The sequence below is a fragment of the Vulpes lagopus genome, chromosome 23 (assembly GCF_018345385.1).
Source record: "Vulpes lagopus strain Blue_001 chromosome 23, ASM1834538v1, whole genome shotgun sequence".
Classification (NCBI taxonomy): Eukaryota; Metazoa; Chordata; class Mammalia; order Carnivora; family Canidae; genus Vulpes; species Vulpes lagopus.
This window is the reverse complement of record NC_054846.1, coordinates 20,423,003-20,443,963: the sequence shown is the minus strand read 5'-3', so window position 1 is coordinate 20,443,963 and position 20,961 is coordinate 20,423,003. Positions and strand designations below refer to the sequence as shown.

Here is a 20,961-nt window from a genome sequence, read left to right as displayed (position 1 = left end):
TCTCTCTGCCTCTGTGTCCCTCATGAATAAATAAAATCTTTTAAAAAGAATTTTAAAAAAGTCATTGAATCTATAAATTATATTCTTGGTCCACACATCTCATTTCATTTAATGAATGCTGGAAAAAAATGGTAGAGCACTGGTTCTAAAACCACTCAGAGCTAGGTAAAACTCCAAATTCTACCACTTATTAGCTGCATGAGCCTCATTAAATTAAATTACTTGGCCTAGCTCAATTTTATTACATATATTAAGTAGAGAAAGTAAATTAATCTACCCCACAGATTATAAATCCCACTAAAAAGTTGTACATACCAGAATTATCTTCTGCCTGGATAGAAACCATGGAAATCCTCTATTTTCAGATGCTTACTAACACACCCTCCTAAGATTTATGCTATTTACTTGGTTAACCCTGGAACCAAAGAATCACAAGCAGAATCAAGAGACAAAATTTAATATATGCACACAGTTTTATATATAATGCAGCATCACACCATGTAGGGCATTTACTCTTATTTTATACATTCAGATATGTTTGAAACACTTCTTAAGGCTACAAAACAGAACATAGAAAAATAAACAGGAATATATTCAACACTTACAAAAAGTGATATGATAAAGAATATAAAGTACTATTTTCCTTTCAACACTTCAAAAGATATGTATATATGCTTTTTTTTTTTACAAGTAACATCACAAATGATCACATCTTCACATGCTTTTAAGTATTATTTGTACTCAGTGTAAGGCTATTATCATTTTTCATACATAAATTTTCTTCTAGCTCTGTAACAATTTTTAATCCATTCAAGTAAATTCAACCCCAAAGTTGCTGTTTCCCAGCATTAAGACATGCACCCACCCCTCTTCTAAGATTTTCTAAAACTTATATTTCAGGGGGGAAAAAATTCCCAATTAGTGGGACATCCCAATTAGTGGGAAAATAAATGGCTGACACTAGTAGCAAAACCTTAGTTCTTTGAAAATGACATACTGGAAAAAAAAAAAAAAGACATACTGGAACTGAGCCATTACTAAGATTTTAAACAAAAACACAATAGCATTTAGACATTAAATAGGAAGCAAAATACAGTAAACAGAAATCGTGTAGCCAAATACACGTTCTCTTCAGCTACACTGAAATGGACCTTGCTTAGTACCCATAAGTGAAAGACTAAGGTTACCTCATCTAAAAACCAAAGGTAAAATAAATGAGGCATAAATAAATATTGCTAGTTTCTAGGATGGCTGAATGTTTTCTAAACCAGAAACGGTTAGAAAGGAACTTTATTGCACCAAGTCAATCATAAGCAAGTTTGCAGTTCACAGGCATTTTAATTCAACCTTGAGTCACAAAGGAAACACACTGCAAGAATATAACATGGTTTGCATCAAATAAGCGGTTATCAACATTGTGGTTTGGGAAGACCTACTCCTGCCAGGTCAAGGCAGGGTCTGAGCTTCAGTCAGCCATGAAAATGAACATATGGGCTGGTTACCAGGAAACAAGACGAGGACCGCACGGAGGCGAGCATCCTGCTGCCAGAGTACATGGAACAAAAGCTGAAGAGGAAACTGGACTTGAACAGAAATACACGCAGTATTAAAAGGGACAGGGATCAAGTTCAGCAAAAGCAACTAACTCAAATGAACAGGTGAGCTTTGGTCGTTCTAAACATCTGTTCTTCAAAACGTGTGTAATCGTAATACAGTGGAGTTCCATAATTTCTACCTCAAAATACAAATGATTCTCACTTCTAACCTTTTATTTTTTTCTTATATATAGAAACATTATATCTCATGTCAACATACCTTATGATTCCGTTAAAATGAAGGAGGACAAAAGCTTGCTTGGCCCTAGTTTGACCTCAGCATAAGGCAAAATCCCCTGCACTCATAATACATTTAAAACAAAACTAAAGGAAAAAATAAAACTGACCTTCATGCAAAGACTAAGAATTTTAAAACTAATTATCAAGAGTCAGAGTTCTTTTATTCCAGAGGTCACTGCGTCAAGTACGATCCGCTGAAGTTCTCTTTCAGCTCTGTTTCCATCAAGCCCTGGAGGTGAGATACGGGAAACAGGAAGCCACTGGGTATTTCCTGCAGGAACTATAGAGCATTCCATTACTCCGCTGAGGTAAGACAGAGTGACAGTGAAGAAATGAACAGTATTCTTTCCTATCCACTTTTGAGACATTTCCAGAAGAAACAGAGATCAAATCTCAGTCAATAAAACAGAAAGACACCAGAAATAGCAATTTCTTTTGGACTCCTGAGATCAAGCTTCTACTGAATTTTTTAAGTCTGGTCACTGTATCTAAATGTGTTTTCATAAAAATTATCAGGTAAGCTAACATGCCATAAAAAAGCAGGAGCTGAAAGTGGAGAACCCTATAATCTTCTCATTCCATTAACTACTGTTGATGTTAATGAAGAAAACAAAATGGCTTCAGCAGTACCTTCCCGAATTGTTCTAGCTTAGGTGACAAGAGAAACTCCTCTCAACAAGTTCTCTCAAGAAACTTGTTCTTTTCCACACAACCATCCATCTTTACAAATGTTTACCTAGCACCATCATAATAAAATGTTATCTTTCAAAGTGCTCTCTAAAATCCTACGTTACAAAACATCTAAATGCTAATCACTACTCAAATCAGCAGTTACACAGACATTAGGTAATTAAAACAACACAGAGGTAAATAACCATTATTACAGTACAGTGGAGATTCAACTGAGCCTAGCTGGCATCCAAACATTCCTGTGGGTAATCAGAGAACCCAGAAAACTCATCTGCTTCAGTTTGTCAAATTCAAGTGAATTGTATTTGCCTTTAAAGTAATTTGCCTTTAAAAAAACAAAAGTCTATTTTTGGCTAGGTATATTACACACAGCATGCAAAGAGAAATCACTACATTATTTGCATAGCACTCAAACTTCCTGATCAAAAGAGAACATAAAAAAGGGGTAGATTCTCACATTGGTATATGTACAAACAAGAACCATAAGCCATAGTTATTTTTAAAGAGTGACACAGGTGCATGAATACTGTGTTGATTCAGAGTTAAATCCCGAACTGAGAACAGAGTGCAACATGCAAAGGGAATTTCTGCAAATACTGCAAAGACAGAAAAGAAGCAGGATCAGAAGAGCTAGGTTACCTAAGGGGTAACAAGCCATAAAATGCAAAGCAACCACTTTCTAGCAGCATCTTCTAGAAAAGAACTAGAAATCACAATCATCCTTTTTTTTGTACAATAGTTCCAGGCGTGTGACAAGTTGAACATGCAAATGTAAAGTGATACACATAACCCAATGGTGCAAACAGAAAAACAAAACACAGTAACTCCATAGAAACCTGTCAAGCTAAAAATTTTTAACATTTCTTCTCACAAAATATTTAAATCTGTCAGTGCATTAGTGTTAAAGTGGCATTAAAAAACTTCTGCAGTTTTAACAGATGCAGATTATTTTCAAAATGCATAGCATCTACATTTCTTTCAAGTAGGCACCATGATATTTACACCAGTGCTAGGAATTCTTGGTGGAAACAGCCATTTCATTAGTTATCCTATTATTTCTTAAACATCTGTCTTGTATGCGATCTCAAGTTCAACAAAAACTCACCAAAATTCAAAAATAGACCCTATGAATATTAAAAGAACTATATACAACGTTTCTAAGACACAGGTTAATAGGCTGCCTTATGTGTAATATTAAAGAGAAGACATTATTCAAGTTTGACAGATATTGAGATGAAAGGCCTTTGGGTTGGAAGCATTTCAAAAGACAACAGTGTTTTAGGCTAAGAATTATTTGAGCCCAGTTTATGACTAAGGCATTGCATAATAAAATATACATTTCTATTTGGTGCAATGTTATGTTTTGGAATCTATAGTGTGTCAAATGGTATATTTTTCTTGTCACTTTAGTAAACACTATAAAGCACACGTTTCCAACATTTGAAATTAAACTTATAATAAGGAAAAAAACCAAACACTAAATCTAAGTTTTATATTAAGCGGTTTATAAAAAATACTTTAACAAAGTTATTTTCTACTTTTTATAGGGGCAGTTACCTGATAAACAGATTCTGAACAAAGAAAAATGGCAATGCCAGGAATTCACCTGCCCCTTGAATGCATATCCAAAATCTCTTGTCCAGGATTGGGGGCGGGGGTCAAAGGGGGAGGGGAGGAGATAGTTCCAATTTGGGTTTTTATTTTAATGTATTTTTTTTTAAAGCCTTCAGAAACATTCCACCTCCGAGGTTTCTGCTCTAAAATAGCACAGCAACAAGCGTCAAGTGTTTTGCCCCCGATGGCCATCTCCCATCCCCGATCTCCTCCTATCCCCGCGATAGGGCCGTCCTCGGACATTTCGATGGTACTGGTAACCTTCATCTCGGCTTCTGCCAGGCTGCCCTTTCCAGGACTCCTCACCTCTTGCGTGCTGATACCCTCCTCTACCAGAAGAGCCCCAATCACTTTTGTACTTCCTGCCTCCATAAGTCTGGTTATAAAATTGCTTGGATCGACCACTTCTCAAAATATTAGACACTTCATTTTCATCTTCCGAACTCTCTTCTTTTGGTCTCTGCACTCTGCTCTCCACAGAGTTGGCCCCACTGACCGCATCGGCAGCAGTCTTAGGATCTTTCACTTTTTCTGATTTTTCTTTCAGACTTGGAATGGTCCTTTTAGGCTCAAGTTCAACAGGCACAGTTTCTCTCTCTCTGTTTAGAATCTGAGTGGGCAGATGAGCCTCTTCCTCCGCCACAGGAAGGATGGAAGGCCGTGCCAGATCCACCTTAGGGGTCTGGGATGACTGCTCCGCCCGGCCTTCATGCTTACCCACACTTGCTTCAGGGAGACAATGTGTGCCTTCACCTCTGGCCTCCTGAAACTCATCCACTGCTGAAACTGAAACACATTCCTTAGACAGATCCAGGCTTTCCAGGGGCAGATCCAATTCTTTCTCATCAGAGGGGAGAACAATATTCTGCCGCATGACTGGATTTTCTACAAATCCCTGGAAAGGGTACCCATACCAAACATGAGGAAAGAAAGGAGGTGCAATGGGAACTGGGCCTAAGAATGGATTCGGTCCAAAGGACGGCTGCGGGAACATATTCTTGCCACTTAGTGACTCTTCATACTCAGCATGAAGAAGCTGCCCAGAGTTTTCAGATTCAATATCAGCCTGGTAAGACAACTGTCCATGACTTTCAGACACCTGAGATGGAGGGATAACCAGAGGTGAAGAAAACGTTGGCGGTCCAATCTCAGCCTGTGGCATCTGACCATTAACAGTGGCCTCAGTCTGCATAGGAAAATGTGCGTCGGTACAGGTACAATCACCTTCGTTCTGAGCAGAAGGAGCTTCCTGGAACCAAGGATTTGGAGGATACACTGGGACAGAGACCTTTGGGTACATCCTGCAAGCTGCCAGGTAGGCCTGGTGCAGAGGGTACAGGTAAGAATGCGGAGCCCACATAGGACAACTATATGCCTAAAAGAAACAAAAACAGAAATATTAACAAAAGGGGGGGGGGCGGGAGCTTAGAGCGAGTGCTTCAAGTTGCTCATGCCTGCCAAGACCATATCATCACTGCGATATGTAACATGAAAAGGAATTACAAAAGTAAGTCACTACTCTAACATTCCATTCTTTATTCCTATCCTGAAACTAACCCAAGGTCCCATGGTATTGAGGTGACTGGAGACAATATGATGAACTCACCCACATATTCCATGATCATTAATTCCATCCTTTGGGTAGAATTGCATGGAAATAATTTTGGGTGATACACATCCCAGAAACCACCACCATCAAGTACTTGAGCCTCCAGCTTGGAGTATCTCAATCACAGGTTCTCTAGCTTGACCTGCATTCATGTTCTGGCTCTACCACCAACTCTCTGTGTGACCCCATGCCAACAAGTTAATTGGTCTGGACCTCTCTGTTCTACCAGAAAAATGGGAAACTGCAGGTTTAGAAGCCCTGAGAGCATTCCAACTGCATAGATGAAAAGTCAGACCTCCAGTCAGAGAAAGGTAATACTGAAAATAAAGCAAATCTATCCCCTTGCAAAAGGGCCAGCTGAACACCAAACATAAAGAAAAAATTACCAGTTAAACGGCAAATTAATTAGCTGAAGCAAACATTAACTACTTAAATATAAAACTAGGCAGTGAATACCACAGGCGATAAAATTGAGTCTCCTTTTATGAAATGACCACTAGGCTACAGTAGGGCACTTCATTTCATATTTTAATGGTCTAAAACCCACAGAAATTAATCCAGAACAGGAGATATAACACAGCACTGACAAGGACATAAGAGTTCTCCAGCCTCTCTAAGACAAGCTATTTCTAGGCTGACCACTTCCCAAAAAAATACCTCTGCTATGCTAGTGAACAATGCCACCTTCCACAGGAGAACTTCCACAAGTTCTTTCTTTTGATCCTTTCAACAAATAGGCAGATAGAAGAATATTATTCACATAACACAAATGAAAATAGCTAGGCTAAGAGACATTAAATGATGTGCCCAGGGATATATACTGCTAAAAAAGTGATGAGCAGAATTTCAAACCCAGATCTTTCACTGAATTCCTCAATGAGTGCATTTTCACTAGGCTGCGCAAGGGACAAGGAATATTTCCCAAATATTCTCATAGGGTTATACCATTGCCAGTTAAAAGGAAAAGCAAGCAAATACTGGAGCCTCAGCCACTATTAAAAACAAACTATACAGGACTGAAAAACCCTAGTTCTTAAAATGTGATTCAGTAAACTTAAGTTATTCACCAACAGGGTAAGAGTTAAGACTGTTTATATACTAACAATTTAACACAGTATTAACTTAAAAATAACTTTAAAATGATAAAACATAAATACCTTTACACCAAGATTAAAGAAGAATCGAAGAATGTTCTTATCTAAAAATAAATGACATAATAATCACTCACTAAAATTATACATTCAAAAAGCCCCCCTCCAACTATCCTCAAACAATATATAGCTCAAAGGCAATTTTGCCTACTGAAATTGCTTTCTCTAGCCTGTGATATAAAACAAAGATTAAAAACCCTAATATAACCAAAAGCAAGCTCTGTTACTATAGGGTAATTCCAGGTTCAAAACGCTTTGTCTATCCTAACATCTAAGTCCAAAAATGGCTTAAGCTGAGATTTTTATCTGATTAAGATTAATTTTGTGTGAAGGAAACTTAGCTGTTCACTGTATTTCTTTTTCAATTCTGCAGGGTTTAAAAATTATGAAATAAAAATGTTGGGGGATATGGGCAAAAATCAACATAAACCTCACTGATAACATAAGATTAGTAGGTATTCATTTGACATTAACCAGTTATCCACAGGCTCCAACTTGATCAAAACACTAACAAAATTAGGCACAAAAATCCAAGTAAAGAGCAATCAGTCACTGCATGACTCTTTCAGTTTTTCCAGACAGGAAATTTTGCAAACAAAAATTCCTTTAAAAAAAGGGCCAAATTTAAAAGAAATTCTTAAAATATATAGATTGTTATATTATTCTTCTCTGTCATTTTTTCATGGATGAAGTAATAGGAGTGGTTTCAAAAGCCAGTCCAGTGATGAGAAAACTCAATAATGTTTAGTTACCTAGTTAGTAATATTAAGATTTAATTCAAAATGGCTTTAAGGACGCTTTTGAAAAAAATGACACAACGGAGGGACAGTTACTAAACATACAAAAAACCATATTCAAATCAAACACAAGCTAAAACAAAAAAGTTAACCACTTATAGCCAAATCTCTTCTCTCCTTCTCAAAGTCAGTCCTTCGGCTTACTCAGTAACATAACCTCTGACCTCTACTCACACTTCCCACTGTGTGTTCCCTCTGAACTCCTATCAGCACTTGATAAATAAAATCAAGTGGAACTTAAGAGAAGGATCTCACCTTTAGGCAGGTCCTCCCCAGTGTGACACAGTGAATAAGGTGGTGCGATGGCTCGATCTCCCTTTTCATTATAAGGAAACCCAGGGTAGAGTGGGTCTTGGTACAGGCTCAATGTCTGAGGCAAAGGCATCAAGGGCTGGTTAACTGCCTGTATTGACACAGGAACTGGAGAGGGTGTTAAATGAGCTTGGGACACAGCAGAATCAGGTCCAGTGGTCAGCGTCTGTGTCACTGACAAAACGGGAATTTGAGCAGGGACACCTACAAAACAGAGGGAAAGGAATCAAAAACTGTATATAAAAAGTGAAAATATTTCTCCCTACAAATATGTTTACATTAAGCGAAAAGGCAAATAATGCTATACAACTGATAGAGCGATAGATAGATAAAAAGATACATAAGAAATCTAAAAGAGTATCTTTTATATCAACTAAGAACTCTCTTAGACACATAGGAAATAAGCCCAGGAAACTAGCTTTGAGTCAAATGTCTTCTAACAGTAGCTCTTACAAACATGAGAAAGACACAGAGCCCAGCCAAAATTCAATGGCTGGGACAGTGGGAATATACAGAGCTGGTCAGTGGTTGTCAGTGGAGACAACCAGCTCAGGCATCTTGTACCTGAGATTTTGAGCGTATATCTCAAATGAATACCAGGTTAAACTGGCCCTCCCACACTGGAAACAGCAAAGCAGAGGATCATAAAAAGCTCTAAGGTTCCACATACACAGCTAGTCTGAGTTTAAAGCCAACAAGAACTTGAAATCTTTGGGGCACCTAGCTGGCTCCCAGTCAATAGAGCATGCGATTCCTGATCTTGGGGTTGGGAGTTCAAGCCCCACACTGGGTGTAAAGGTTACTTTCTAAAATAAAATATTAAATGATAATGATGATGATAATGACAAAAATAAAAAGAACTTGAAGGGTCTCTGACTTGGAAAGGTTTTGTTGGTTGGTTCAAAGATTTTTTCAATTCCAATCTAACCTGTTGGTCCAAAAGTTGTAGGTTCACTTGGCCAGGCTGGCACAGTGGCTGGTAAAGAAGGCACCGCAGGAGTTAGATGTACCTCTGGAGAAACTAGAAGGGGAGCTGGATTTGACAAAGACACATGTTCTGCTGGCTTCTTCAAGAGAGGGGGAGGAAAAAGACAAGAGTTCATTGTGCTTAACATTAATTTTAACACCAAATGTACCCTCAACTACCTTTTACATAACTATAGTTTTTATATAGTCTTTCTGATCTTAGAAATGAAAGAAAAATGCAGTAGCTAAAAATTCCAAACAAACAAATTTGATCGTAACCAGGGGCTGCCTATCAAAAGATATAAAGCAATCTAAACATTACGCTTTTAAGGAAAGAATATACAAATCCCTGAAATTGTTTTGAAATCCATGAGTTATTTATAACTGCTCCTCATACAAAGACATACCCTAAACTGTATGCTTTCTAAATGATATGAAAGATGTTAACTGAAAGATAAGGAAAGACTAATAACTTTCTTTCTGTATTAGACTGAAACTCAAGATGTCGGACACTCAAGATCCTTCTTCATCACATTTGTAAATTGGTGGCACTGCTTTCTAAATATGTTTTTCTAATCTCTTCAATCCTTACATTCCCTCCCTCCTATGAAATAACTGTTAAAGTTAAAGGTTAACAGTTAACCTTAAAGGTTTAACTGTTAAAGGTTTGGACAACTCTTTTTAAAGTTTTGAAATAAAGTAGAAATTTTATTCAAGTTTTATTTCTTCATGAGAGACACAGAGAGAGGCAGAGACAAAGGCAGAGGGAAAAGCAGGCTCCTTGCAGGGAGCCCAGTGTGGGACTTGATCCCAGATCCTGGGATCACATCCTAAGGCAAAGGCAGACGCTAAACCGCTGAGCCACCCAGCCATCCCGAAAGTAGAAATTTTAATTCCCCTTCAAAAATCTAATTTTCAAGCCAACTGAACCCATCACAAAGACAACAGAAGATACCAAACATAAACTTATTTGAAATCAATTCAGAAATATTGCTTCTATGTCCAAAAAATGGCATTATCAAAATAACATTCCACAGAGGCACTGGGCTGGCTCAGTCAGTAGAGCTTGCAGCTCCTGATCTCAGGGTTCTGAGTTTGAGCTCCACGTTGGGAGTAGAGATTACTTAAAAATAAAATCTTAATAAAAGGGCTCCTGGGTAGATCAGCAGTTGAGCATCTGCCTTTGGCTCAGGTCATGATCCCGGGGTCCTGGGATCAGTCCAGCATCGGGCTGCCTGCAGGGAGCCTGCTTCTCCCCCTGTCTATGTCTCTGTCTCTCATAAATAAATAAATAAAATCTTTTTAAAAATAAAATTTAAAAATATATATTTAAAATATACAGAAAAAAATGAAAATATTCTAGATTAAGTAAGCAACAATTATAGGTTAATCATAACTGCCCCCAAGTTATACTAGAGTAAGTCTTCCCATTTTGTTTTTTAAATGATCATATATAAAGACATAAGAAACCTAGAAAATGAAACATTCAATGTCAAATGCAACAATGTACTTACTTGCTCCACAGGTGGGCACTCTAATTTCTTTGACTTTGATGGTGATGATATTCTTGCACATTTATCGTCACTAATATTCTTTGGAAGTAAAACAAAAACAAATTTTTTTTTTTTTTTTTTACAAAAGCAAAACTTTATGTTTCAAAGACCTGGATTCTAGAATAATCATGGTTGCCTATACAGTTCACCTTATCCCTTATCTGCACCTGAGTGAACCCTCTCATGACTAAGTATTTTTTCAATTATATCTGGTCTTCAACAGGTACCTTGGCCTGCACACATCTTGACTGTACCAAAACTACTAGGCAGTTTTTACTGAGGATGTGGTTTTAAAAATCTCAATCTATTATAGAAAATTGGAAACTAAAAGCTACTTTCCACTGATTGAGATAGGTTATCATGAAGAAATAGTTATAATTTGTGAGTGAATTCTCCTCAGGCACTATCAGGTTTTCCCACTTTTTTGCTTTTCTACTTCCATAACACTTAAGTAATGAAATGATGAAATCATCTCCAGCTTCTCCTTCTACTTCTGCTATATTTTATCATGTCTAAGGGGGGAAAAAAAGATACAATTATTATTTAAAACATTCACCTCCAATGTGCTTGGCTCAGGTTTTTTATCCAAATGAGTATGTCCATGAACAGAGTCTGTAAAAGATCAAGATAAAAAAAAAGACTGTATTAGCCACTGGACAGGTCTGAGGACAGAACAACAAAATATGAAGACAAAGCCAAAAGTACTACATGAACTATGTGTAGTCAGTGAAAAACACAGTTTTCAGAATAACATTTAACATGCTTTAGCCTGAGTCAATGTATCTCTGCAACAGTGAGATATGTAACATTACACTACTTAATGATTTACAAAGGGTTCTTTTCCAACATATGGCTTTAAACCAGACACAGAGCTGTAGCATCTGCTTTCAAATGATGAAATAACATACCTTTATCTTTCCGTTCTTCGGTATCCATTCTCCGCCTGCTTCCTTTTCTGTCACTTACATGTGATGATTTTCTCTGGACACATGGGTTGCTACTCTGAGAAGCTGACTGACTAACTGATGAGCTCTTAAAATGAACAAAAACCCAACATTTTGTTAAGCTTACTTTTCATACATTTCACTGTAAATTTCAAAATTCACAGCCCTATGTCTTTATATTTCCAAAACTTTAAAGAAAAAAAAGGACATAGGGTTCACGTTTACTTACATACTCTATGACAATAGGCTTATTATTAGTAACTCAAAAGTATTAGGCAATCAGACCTTTAGCCTAAATTAGTAGAGGGACTTCTTCATATCCCCTCTTCAGGAAGCCATCCAGACCAAACCTTCCCCTTGCAATTTATACTTATATTCTTTGCACCAAGAACAATACCCTTCAAACCAACCTTCAAAAGCAGCCACTGCAGGGCCACAGTTCTTTGTGAGGGAAAAATACCTAAGTGCAAATTAGCAAATACCGTGCACTAGGATTCTTACCACTGAAATGCTGATCATCAGCAAATTACTTAAGCTCTGTATGAGATCAAACCTTCTAACTGGTGAAACAAAGGGACAAAGTTGGGTTTCTAAGCTAAACTATCACTGAAAGTCCTTTACTTCTCTAGCTCTCTGTAAATGTTACACACAGCTGAGAACAGGATCTCAGCCCTCTGTGACAGTTTTCTAGAAGAAAAACTTTAGTCACTATCAAGTCCAAGATAGGTCTAAAAATGATGAGTAAAAGGACACATTTTATTAAAAACTTTCAATTTATCCCCACATTACAGTAGTTATATTTTTACTATTCTACCTAACAATACAACTAATACTACCTAACAACAACAGGACAAAAAGCTAGGATACAAGGGTAGATCATTTGAACTTTTTTATTATCTACATGTTATGTTGTGGGAAAATAACATCTATCACATAGAGACAAATATACTTAACATACAGACCACACCTAGTGCACTATATGGATTTGGGCACATCTTCCAAAAATTCCTAAGCTCCAACTCCTGCAGCCAGACTGAACTACTACTCCAGAACAGCAGTTTCAGCAGAGCATCTCACTCACACCTCTAAAGGATTCCACAGAAGCCAGAGAATTGAGTATATGGTGCTTTAATTTTTAATACTGGTATACCCGGTAGCATCCATCTTAGGAAAAAGTGTCCAACCACCACTCTGAATCACACAGTACTTGGTACACTTACCAATAAAAAGCTCACAGGCACAAGGCCTCCAGTGCCCCAGAGTGAATTAGTTACCTTTCTCCATGTGCTGCCAATGAACCCTCCTCATAAGAGCATTTCACTTCACACTTTACATGAGAACTGTTTTCCCATCCCTGTTAACTCTCCCAAAAGAATTTAGAAAACCAAGAGTAGAGAACATGTCTTGCATCAGAGAAGTATCCATCACAGCCCGGTGTCTGACACACAGAGCAAGGGCAAGCCACAGGATTACATGTACACCACCTCTAACAGCAAACACTGAATGACAATTCTTACCGTATTAATTAGGTCCTGGTATGATCAGTAAAGGACACTAAAAAGAGTTTCCTGGTTCTATAGACATATCTTGTTTATGGAATGTGAACCTCTACTACATAATTTTAGGTAGCAAAATTTATTTTTGTTTTGGTTCAAGAGAAAATACTAAACTGGAAGAGCTAACCAACTTACTTGTCTCAACTCTGCCAACGAGTAGTATTTTCAAACCTCATCTTCTTCATGAAAAATGTATAAAGAGGGGGAAACTACATGAATTTTAAGGTACCTTTACTTTAAAAATTACTAGTCTACGATTAGAAACTACAGTTTAATATAAAAACTATATTAAGGATAGACTTCTAAAGAACTTTTAAAATCTCTTTTCATACATACGGAAAGGGCTGGGAAAGCCTGTTCATCTCTGTTCTGAATCTCGTAGAGTAAACGAGATTCTTCTATAGCTTGCTTCTCTCTGCGCTCTTCTGGGGAGAGGCCAAAATAGTTAGATTCTCGACTCGTGTGATCAAAATCCTCAGCTCTCTCACGATCAGGTTTTCTGTCAAATAAAACATTCTCGTCATGAAAAAGACAAAATATATTGAGTACCTAAAATAAAATACCTTTTTGCAATACAAATATTTGACTAATTTAGCTACACTGTGACATTATAGAACTTTTGGCAGCCTGACTAATGAATGTTTAGAAAATGGAAGTTCCTGTAGTTTAGGCCACATGACAGTCAAAACTAAAAACAGAGAAAAAAAGAAAAAACATAACTCACTGTACCAAGTGGTATAGAAATAACTGAAAACTTTTTTTCATCATGGTAGAAATTTAAGCACTATATATATTCTTTGTTGTGTCATAGTCCAATACTGTCACAAAATTCATTTTCTAAATGAAGGGAAAGTTATTAATTTGGATCTCATGAGCACTCTCATTTTCTGTACTAAGGGCAACCATTCAAAGCAGACACGAGGACTATTCTCCCGTTTTCTGATGATACCACTGAGAGATGAAAAGCTAGAAAGAATAAAAATTAAAATACACCAGACTAGATACTAACTTACTAACTGCAGAGATAAGACAGCCATCAACTCAATATAATTATGGTCTGAGAAGGATGACAATAAATCCATGAATAGCTTAGTAGCTTATAACAAAACTCTAATATGCTTATGACTTGTAACTATTATAAGCAATAGGAATATTATTTCTACCATGTCTAACGGTTCCACAAGAGTAGAAATGAAAATCCAAAACATACAGGAAAAATACAATGTCACAATGTCAAGACATATAATCTTCCTTTTAAAAGTGAGGACACAGGGCACCTGGGTGTTAGAGTTCGTTAAAAATCTGACTCCTGGTTTCAGCTCGGGTCATGATCTCAGGGTGACGAGATCAAAGTCTGTGTTGGGCTCCAAACTTAGCAGGGAGTCTGCTTGAGATTCTCTCCTTCTGCCCTGCCCCCACCATAAAATAAATAAATCTTAAACAAAAACAAAAACGTGAGGACACAATACCACCTGATTAAAAAATATATATATATATATACATATATATGTATATATATACACATATATATACACATATATATGTATATATATAAAGAATATCCATTTCATGTCCTCACATAGTCCCATATAAAATCACACCCTAGAGCAGCCCAGGTGGCTCAGCAGTTTAGTACCGCGTCGGCCCAGGGTGTGATCCTGGAGATCCGGGATCAAGTCCCACATCGGGCTCCCTGCAGGGAGCCTGCTTCTCCCTCTGCCTGTGTCTCTGCCTCTCTGTGTGTCTCTCATGCATAAATAAAAATACAATCTTTTTAAAAAAATAAACAAATAAATAAATTATAAAATCACACCCTCATTTCAACAGAGGAAAAGAAGGCAAACTGGACCCTCAAATTCACAGACCAGTCTTCCTCAGACTCCAGAGAGGATTCAGCAAGTGCCAGGCTTCCTTGGAAAGCTAACACTATCTCACCACTGTGTCCCATCACCCAAACTGTCCACCTCACCCTCACCCATCACACAGCAAGAACCAAATCCTTCCTATTTGCAGTTAGCTGGAAAGGAGATAATCAGCAACATTACATTATTTCAGCACTTGCACAGTGAAAGCATACGTGGCAATCCTGCGCTGATTTATTTTATTATCTCCAAAGAGAGAGACCAATACCAGTAGGAAATGAAAAAGTGAGAGGTCATAAAGGTCTCACGTCCAACATTAGAGTTATTTTATTCTGTAACTAAAAGAGTTCAAAACTGATGTGTTAAATAGAAGAGGGATCCCTGGGTGGCTCAGGGGTCTGGCGCCTGCCTTCGGCCAGGGCGTGATCCTGGAGACCCGGATCGAGTCCCACATCAGTCTTCCCGCATGCAGCCTGCTTCTCCCTCTGCCTGTGTCTCTGCCTCTCTCCCTTTCTCTGTCTCTCATGAATAAATAAAATCTTAAAAAAAAAAAAATTTTTTTAAGAAATAAAGTCAAGATAAAGTAATGAGCTTAAATCAATTGGACTATTAACTATGAAATTCCATACTTTAGTTTTAAAACTCTGTGAATATTTAATCATCAGTGGTCTCCTAATTTTGTTTCAATATATTAACAAAATTCACTCTCAACCACAGTGGAGAAGGCACACTACAAATCCAAGGAGGTTCCTATATAATTAGTTACAACATCAAAAAATTCTTTGGGGTGCCTGGGTGGCTCAGCGGCTGAGCCGCTGCCTTTGGCTCAGGTCGTGATCCTTGAATCCTGGGATCAAGTCTCCCTCTGCCCATGTCTCTGCCTCTCTGTATGTCTCTCATTAATAAATAAATCTTTAAAAAAAATTCTTTAAAGCTTCATGTCTATGTATTACATACACACTGTCTTCTGCCAGCAAGTATTTTTATATATCAAGTAGCTAACATATAAAAAAATATCCTAGGAAGACAAAGGCATTTCACAACTTTCTCATTATTCTACCAATTCCTAGGAGATTGGATACAACACCACAAACACTCTAGCCATAAATTTAGTTTATGGTAAACAAAAGTATAAAATCAGCCATTTAGGGGACGTCTCGGTGGCTGAGGTTGAGTGTCTGCCTTTGGCTCTGGGTGTGACCCCAGGCCTAGGATCAAGTCCTACATTGGGCTCTTTGCAAGAAGCCTGCTTCTCCCTCTGCCCATGTCTCTGTCTCTGTCTCTCATGAATAAATAAATAGGATCCTTTAAAAAAAAAAATCAGCCATTTAGTAACCTATATGTATTTTCTTTAATATTTAAAACACTAAAGAGTACCTTTGTGTTCAAGGGAAAAAAATGTTTTTCTAATCTATTAAAAAAGTGAGAATTTTGTTAAAGGAAAATCTTCATTCTGTCTATGACCTTCATGTATGTACTTCACATTTTTAGGTTTCAAAAGTTAATATTCAAAATAAGCTGGTCCTCTTAGGTACTGTGCTTGCTCTGAATAAGATTCCACAGATGTTAGAGGAGTCTAATGTCCAAAAAGACTTTAGTCACAACCAGTTGATTAATGAATGACTCCAATTCTGTCTGCTGGGAGCAATAACCCACCAGGAGCCCTGAATGGCCCTGAGCACTGTTGCTCTGGCCGTGCCAAGAATGCAAGGCCCTGACCACTCTTTACCCAGGCTAATTCTCAGGATTGTCTATATAGACCAATCTTCAGGAATGAGGTAACATCCCTTCTTCTGACTGAATTTTAACCATTTGTTCTCATTAGAACTTTTGGTTTGTGAATATATATGTACTTTTTACACATATGTAAGGTATCCTTGTAGGGATACACAAGAATCTATAAACACTGGATGCCTCTACAGAAGGAAACTACATCACTGGGAAAATAGGGATAGGAAGAATTACCAGAATGAACAAACTTCGGAATGTTTCAGACTTTGAACAACATAAATTAATTTCCTATTCATAATAGTTTGTTAGACTAAAAAGAAAAATGTAATTAATGAAGTACTGGTGTTCATGATTGAACTGTTCTTTCCAAACAGATATATTCAAATCCTAACCCCTGGTACCTGTGCATATGATTTTATTTATAAATAGGGTCTTTACAGAAGTAATCAAGTCAAGATGAGGTCATACTAAGGTTAAGATGAGGTCATACTAAGGTAGGGTGGGACCCCTGGTCCCAATACAACTAATATCCTTATTAGAAAAAAAACAGACACACAGGGAGAACACCACGTGATGACAGAGGCAGAAACCAGGGTGATACATTCACCAGCTAGGGAACACGAAGGACTACAGGCAACAGGCGAAGTAGGAGAGGGATATGAAACACTCTCCCCTAGAGTGTTCAGAAAGAGCATATGGCCTTACTGACAACTTGATTTTAGACTTCTAGCCTCCAGACCTGGGAAAATAAATTTCTGTGGTTTTAAGCCATCCAGTTTGTGGTACCTTGCCATGGCCCCAGAAAACTAACAAGTATTTCGTGTATCTCAGCCTAAGAACCTACAACTCTACCTTGAAGATCTTCATTACATAAGCAGTCTTTAATGACAAAAAGTTAAGGGGGCGCCTGGGTGGTTGTTAGGCGTCTGACTCCTGATTTTGGCTCACACCATGTTCTCAGAGTCCTCATAGTTGTGAGATTAAGCCCTACACAGATGAGGGTTTGCTGGAGATTCTCTCCCTCTCCTTCTCCCCCTGCCCCTTCCCCAATTAGTGTGCTCTCTAAAATAAGTAAATAAATATCTTCTAAAAAAAGGAAAAGTACATTCCCAAGAAAGGGGACTGCCCAAAAGCCAGAAATAAAGGAACTTAAGACCAGAACTTGGAAGCACATAAGCTGATGCCCAGGCAATTGGAAAAAGGAAGCTTGGAAGGACGAAGGCATTGGTCACAGTAACCTACAAGGGGGGCTCCAATGGCTAAGTTTGCATGAAAAGGACGGCCTCAACTAAAACACATCCTCTCAAAGTTTCTCCAAAGTACTATATACTCCACAGAAAAGCAGATTAGGGAAAAAATAAAATGCACTGCACAGGAAAATTATGATCCTGAAGTTCATCTTGTCTCTGGATATTCAGACTAATATGCATGTTTACACTGACTTATAAAACTTATAGGCCCATTTAATATAAGGCACTTACCACAAACAACCCAAACTTATCAGAATAAAGTAAATCCAACATTTTGGTTAAGTTCGTTAAGTTCCTATATAAAGGGAACATTCATAACCTAGGAATAGAAATGCAATTTGGCATTCAGTATTTAACAAAATGCAAGCTACCAGAAAACTATTAAGTGCAAGAATAAGGGATGCCTGGGTGGCTCAGCGGTTGGGAGGCTGCCTTCGGCTCAGGTCGTAATCCCAGGATCCAGGATCAAGTCCCACATCGGGCTCCTGCAAAGAGCCTGCTTCTCCCTGTGCCTGTGTCTCTGCCTCTCTCTCTGTCTCTCATGAATAAACAAATCTTTAAAAAAAAAAGTGCAAGAATAAGACTTTGCTGGGAATAAGGTCTCTCAAAACATCTGAAGAAAAATTATTCAAAAAAGATGCCTTGCCCTAAAATTACTTTATTTAAAGAGAATTAAACATTTAACTATACAGAACTAAAATCCTCACGTGGTATATTTAATCAACAATACTTTTACTGTTATAGTACAGACAAGTAAACGAACACAAAGTTGTAACTTTAAATTTAAATGCATGTAATGTGGCAGATGAAGGAAATGCCACTCAATTTATATTTCTCTTACATTCAGGAAGGTTACCTTATGATCTGTGAGGGTGTCCTATTAAGATTTTTGTGCTCACTGGAGGGTTTCTGAGACTGTGACCCTGCAGAATGACTAGAGAATGTATGTTGTCTTACTCCCGAAGGATGTTGGAGTCGAGGAGGTAGTGCTGATGGAGTTTTTATTGGCTTGCTTGGATTCTTTGGCCCTCTGTAATCCATGTCTGTGACAAGAAGCCAAAAATACCTTTTAAATAGTTTTCCTATTTAAAAAAATTCCAAGTACCAACATCCTCCCCTCCACCCTCAAAAAAAAAAAAAACTAATTTGATAAAATCCTAACCAGAGTGGAAATTTTGTCCAGAAGTGGAAGGTTTTCTCATCTTCTTTCCTGATACGGTGTTCCAGCTTTCTGAGGGAGGTGGTTTGAGATTCTTCGGGGAGTGTCTTCAAAAGAAAAACACTTATAACAACAAGGTATTCCTAGTAAAAATATCTACCTAAGTATTCTGCATAAGTATTTTTAATTTACAAAATAAATTAGTTTTAGTTCTTATTTAAAAATTAAAGTACAAAGCACTTAGCAATCCAGATGTAATTCTAATCAACTAAGATGACATAAATCAAAAGCATATTTTCTAACCTAAAAAAATGGAAGACTAAAAGACCTTAAACACAATCTAAGCAAAAGACTGGATAAAAAAAAGGAATGACTTTATTCTGTGAAATGTGATGATGATACTACAGTTAATGTGGGGAGGGAAGAGTTCTTACTATGTTAGAGAAACATATAAGCATCTAGGTATCTATTAAAAAATGATGGGATGTCAAAGATATTCTAAATAAGGTACTGTCTCATCCTGAACAGATAAGAAACAGAGAAAAAGTTGTAATATAACGAACATTTTAGACAGGAAGAATATTTAAGATTAAATATGTAACAAAAGAATAAGATTTTATAAAAATAAATTGCTCAGCACTTAAAAAAAAAAAAGAAATGATGTGGTATCTGGGATTTGCTTTTAAATATTCAATTCCATTCCCATTTTTTAAAAAGGGGGTTAGGGAGAAGAGATTAGAAAAAGATTGCCAAACACTGTTAGTTGATAAAACAGGGAGATCCTTATGGTGGGGTTTACTATACTCTCTTTAGATTTGTGTTATGTTTGAAATTTTCCCAGTAAAGTTTTAGGTGTGACTTATTACCCTGTTTCCTAATAGAGACAATGGAAACAAAAGGCGCTATAACATAAGACTCAACCACAGCAAGTCAACCACAGCATTTTACTACTCCATGTGACAAACATCTAGGGAAATCTAAGTACATGCAATACAGTACTAAGTGAAAATTCGAAATGAATATGGTCCCTGTCCTCCAATGCTCCCCACTTAACAGTTACGATAGAATCAATTTCCCAAACTGCCTTTGTGAAGAATGACACATTTTAAACTGTAAGCAGCAAGTTTTTAAAAATCTGTTCACATGGAAAACACAAATGTGAACTTGAAGAGTTCTAAACGAATACATTTTCTACACATAGGCAATTATCTTGGACTCATTTACAAACACACAGGGCCATTTAGAAATCCTCATGATTACAATAAGTGGGAGAGACAATAAACGCCTTAGTTGAAGAGCAATACATACTTCTTTCCAAGTTCTTCAACCAAAACTGGTCCATTCTCCGAGTGAACCCCTGGAAAGTCTGCATTAGAAAATTTTCCATTGTGATCCAACCTGACCTGTTGAACAATTCCAGAAAGAAAAATCAGTCACTTGTTTCCTTTGCATCAGTGATCACCTTTTAAATTTTTATTTTGTTTTCAATGAAAAAGAAAATGACTATACACTGTTAAAAACACAACCAAGTTCAAAAGGGCACACCATAGTGTTTTTCTGACCTCCCAGACCTCTGTACCTCTAGCCAAATTACTTTTCTTTGTTTATACTTCCAAAATTTTATAAAATGTTTCTCTCAGTAATTCAGGGAGAAGTAGGAGCACAACCTATCAAGGCTCCAAACAAAAGTGGCAGCATGCCCTGGTTCTGAACAAAGGGCTATAGCACCACATACACCAAGGTTCTAGGCCTGTCTTTTTTATTTACCAGCAATATGACCTCTGGCAAGTTACTGATTTCATGCTTCAGTGTCCTCACATGCAAAATGGAGCTAATAATAGTACCTAGGTCATAGGCCTCATGGAGATGGAATGAGGTACATATGATATACAAAAAGGACACTACTAACTTGTACACAGCAACCACTCTATA

General features: G+C 37.4%; 1 protein-coding gene across 2 annotated transcripts in view; it reads right to left on the bottom strand.

Annotated features, from left to right (window-relative positions):
• Positions 1-441: 441 nt before the first annotated feature.
• The window catches only part of OTUD4 (OTU deubiquitinase 4), a 45,238-nt gene continuing 24,718 nt past the window's right edge, over positions 442-20,961 (bottom strand). For both annotated transcript variants that reach the window (XM_041738246.1, XM_041738247.1), the window contains exons 11-21: positions 20,338-20,432; positions 19,033-19,136; positions 18,727-18,913; positions 13,364-13,526; positions 11,436-11,559; positions 11,084-11,139; positions 10,489-10,566; positions 8,937-9,075; positions 7,952-8,212; positions 6,906-6,946; positions 442-5,514 (exon numbers count right to left, since the gene is read on the bottom strand). In XM_041738246.1, coding sequence (XP_041594180.1) covers positions 4,306-5,514; positions 6,906-6,946; positions 7,952-8,212; positions 8,937-9,075; positions 10,489-10,566; positions 11,084-11,139; positions 11,436-11,559; positions 13,364-13,526; positions 18,727-18,913; positions 19,033-19,136; positions 20,338-20,432 — 2,457 coding nt within the window. In that variant the 3' untranslated portion in view covers positions 442-4,305. The remainder of the gene's footprint in view (positions 5,515-6,905; positions 6,947-7,951; positions 8,213-8,936; positions 9,076-10,488; positions 10,567-11,083; positions 11,140-11,435; positions 11,560-13,363; positions 13,527-18,726; positions 18,914-19,032; positions 19,137-20,337; positions 20,433-20,961) is intronic.